At 42.2% G+C, this 2,500-nt stretch overlaps 1 protein-coding gene across 1 annotated transcript in view; it reads right to left on the minus strand.

Moving 5' to 3' along the window:
• The window catches only part of LOC138056456 (uncharacterized), a 29,693-nt gene that overhangs the window by 4,031 nt on the left and 23,162 nt on the right, over positions 1-2,500 (minus strand). The window contains exons 19-23 of the mRNA XM_068902250.1: positions 2,302-2,343; positions 1,905-1,998; positions 1,719-1,767; positions 866-963; positions 40-224 (exon numbers count right to left, since the gene is read on the minus strand). Of these exons, the coding sequence (XP_068758351.1) occupies positions 40-224; positions 866-963; positions 1,719-1,767; positions 1,905-1,998; positions 2,302-2,343 (468 nt within the window). The remainder of the gene's footprint in view (positions 1-39; positions 225-865; positions 964-1,718; positions 1,768-1,904; positions 1,999-2,301; positions 2,344-2,500) is intronic.

The following is a 2,500-nucleotide window of genomic DNA, read 5'->3' on the forward strand; positions in this document are numbered from 1 at the left end:
CGACCTCAAGCAAATGCCTTCTAAAACAAAGAGACAAACCAGCAGACATAGAGCCTCCCCCACTCAGGTAGATGTTTCGACACATTTGTTTGCGCATGTCAATACTGCAGGCCATGATGGCTTTGACCGTCAGTTGGTGAATTCCCGGATGGTCCTTTCCCCAGGCAGATGGCTTAAACAGTCCCTCTGTACAGCGGTATCTGGCTGAGTCTACAGTGACTTCCCTTGAAAAACAAGTGAACACGACATCGTCACAAAATTATTAGGCGACTGGAACGATTTTAGTATGACCTTTTGTTCGAAATTTGATTCACAGACAACTATTTCGAAGGATTAGATAAAAAATCACCTGTCTGAAGAAAAAAAAAGCTCAAACTTAAAAACAAGGTTGTCACCTGGAGTTAAGGTCTCGCTCGCCTGTTCGCGCCAGAAAAAATTGACCGGCTTGGAGTCATGTACTTAGAGGGCCGAGGCCTCGTTAAGTAAAGAAGAAACAGAAACATCGAAGAAGCAGAAACAGCGAAAAGAGGTGGAAAATCCTGACTGAAGCTACCCCACCATACAGACTTCTCCTTACGTTTACCGAGAAAAAAACCTTGGATCAGAGGAACAATTGATATTTTCGACAGAGGGAATTTAAAACGTAAGCTATGTTTTATGCATAGACGATTTGTATTCGCTGTTTTCGCAAATCCCATAGCACAGTTCATTTTGGGGGGTTATTTGCATCGAAACAACGGATATCCAGTTCACTGAAGCATGATACTGTCCCACGAGTAAATGACTTGTATTGTTTTTTATGTAAAGAACCCCCACCCCCTCCAAAGCGTATCGCGTCCATAACATCAAAGATTATCAGCGATACCTTGTGCCGTCTGGAATGGAGTACTTTTCCAAATCCACGATCATTGAGCAGTCTTCATCTTCGTTCTCTACAGCTTCTCGCTTTGCTACAAAGGACACCTTAATGGCAATTAATAAAACGTCTCAGTCTTACGCGGAAAAGAGTTTTATCAAGAGAGTTGATTGAGGTCGAATTACCGCCAAAAGATTGGAAGGGTGACGTTTCGAGGGTTCGCCTTTCGCTCGTTAAAACAACATTTTTTTTTGTTAAAATCGCAATGATATAAAGGAACCCCTTTCGACGTGGTGGCAACGCTAGCGCAAAGGTGACAGCACTCGCCTCCCACCAATGTGGCCGAAACCTAGTTCCAGGGTTTTTGTCTCAACGACAAAGGAGGCAGAGAAGAGAGACCCATGGAACGAGGTTGACGTGGCAGAGGTTCGATTCTCAGTTCGGCGTCAAATGTGGGCCGAGTTTGTTGGTTCTCTACTATGCTCCGAGAGGTTTTTCTCCGGATATTCCGCCTTTCTCGTCTCCTCAAAAACCAATGTTTTGATTTGATTTGATATGTATGTACAGTGTCGCCAATTAGAGCCCGGCAATAGAAGACTTGGCACTGAAATAAAGTTAAACGCTATAAATTGTTATGAAATCATTGAGGTCCAAAATAAAGGAGCTAATTGGCACACTTTCCATACAAAACGTCCCAGCAGACAATATCATCGAGTTGCATAACTGGAGAATTCAGGTGGACCTTGTCGAATTTCGAGCAAGGTGCTTCTGAGTAATCGAATCGAGCGGCTCAAGTCCACCGAGAAACTCAGCGGGTCTTATTATCCTGTACTATACGCCTGCAAAAGTTAGGTGCGGATACCTTTTCTTTGATGACTCTTGAGACATAAGACTCCACCTCTGAGAAGAGCCTACAGGTGAAGCAAGAATTCCAATTAGAGAACGAAAGTGAATCTGCCACTTACCTTGAAGCTACACACACACAAGCGAAGCTACTGCTTAAGCGTGTAGTCAACTTATACCAACGGTAAAAACAACAGCAAATTACCGTACTCCTTTTTCCGTAAGCATTCGTGTGAAACTGTCTGTCATTTGCCGTCCTCCATAAGGAAGTCTTGTAGTCCCGGCTTCTATCATGCATCCTTTGGTTAGAAATAAAAACAAATAATAATATGAAGAAGTAATAACTTACTTGGAGCCTCAACTTTACACAGCAGAGCACACCTGCTTTATTACGGAGCTTACAGTTTATATGACTGATTTTTCTTCACTTACTCAACTTAAACATTATGGTTTTCTGAGATAAAAACAATGTAAAAAATTCCATAACGATTTTCCTTCTGTGCGCCTTTAGCCTTTTAAAAATCGGAATTTTCACTACCGGGGGGTACAAAACCGCGCTAGTAAGGAAACTGGGGATAGTAACTGCGACAACAAAGACTTACCTTCCACAACTGGGAATACGTCGATATGATCTCCAATGTCAACTAAAAAAAAATTAACAACTGTGTAAATAAAATGCTAAATTAGACGATTCGTATACGTATATGATTGGTCAGCAAATCTTTAGGACATAGTTTCATGCTCATCAACCACTTACTTAAGCCTCTTCGTGCGTGTCCGAACGTAAGACCGTATTCAGGG

Source organism: Montipora capricornis, chromosome 7 (genome assembly GCF_036669925.1).
Source record: "Montipora capricornis isolate CH-2021 chromosome 7, ASM3666992v2, whole genome shotgun sequence".
NCBI classification, from domain to species: domain Eukaryota; kingdom Metazoa; phylum Cnidaria; class Anthozoa; order Scleractinia; family Acroporidae; genus Montipora; species Montipora capricornis.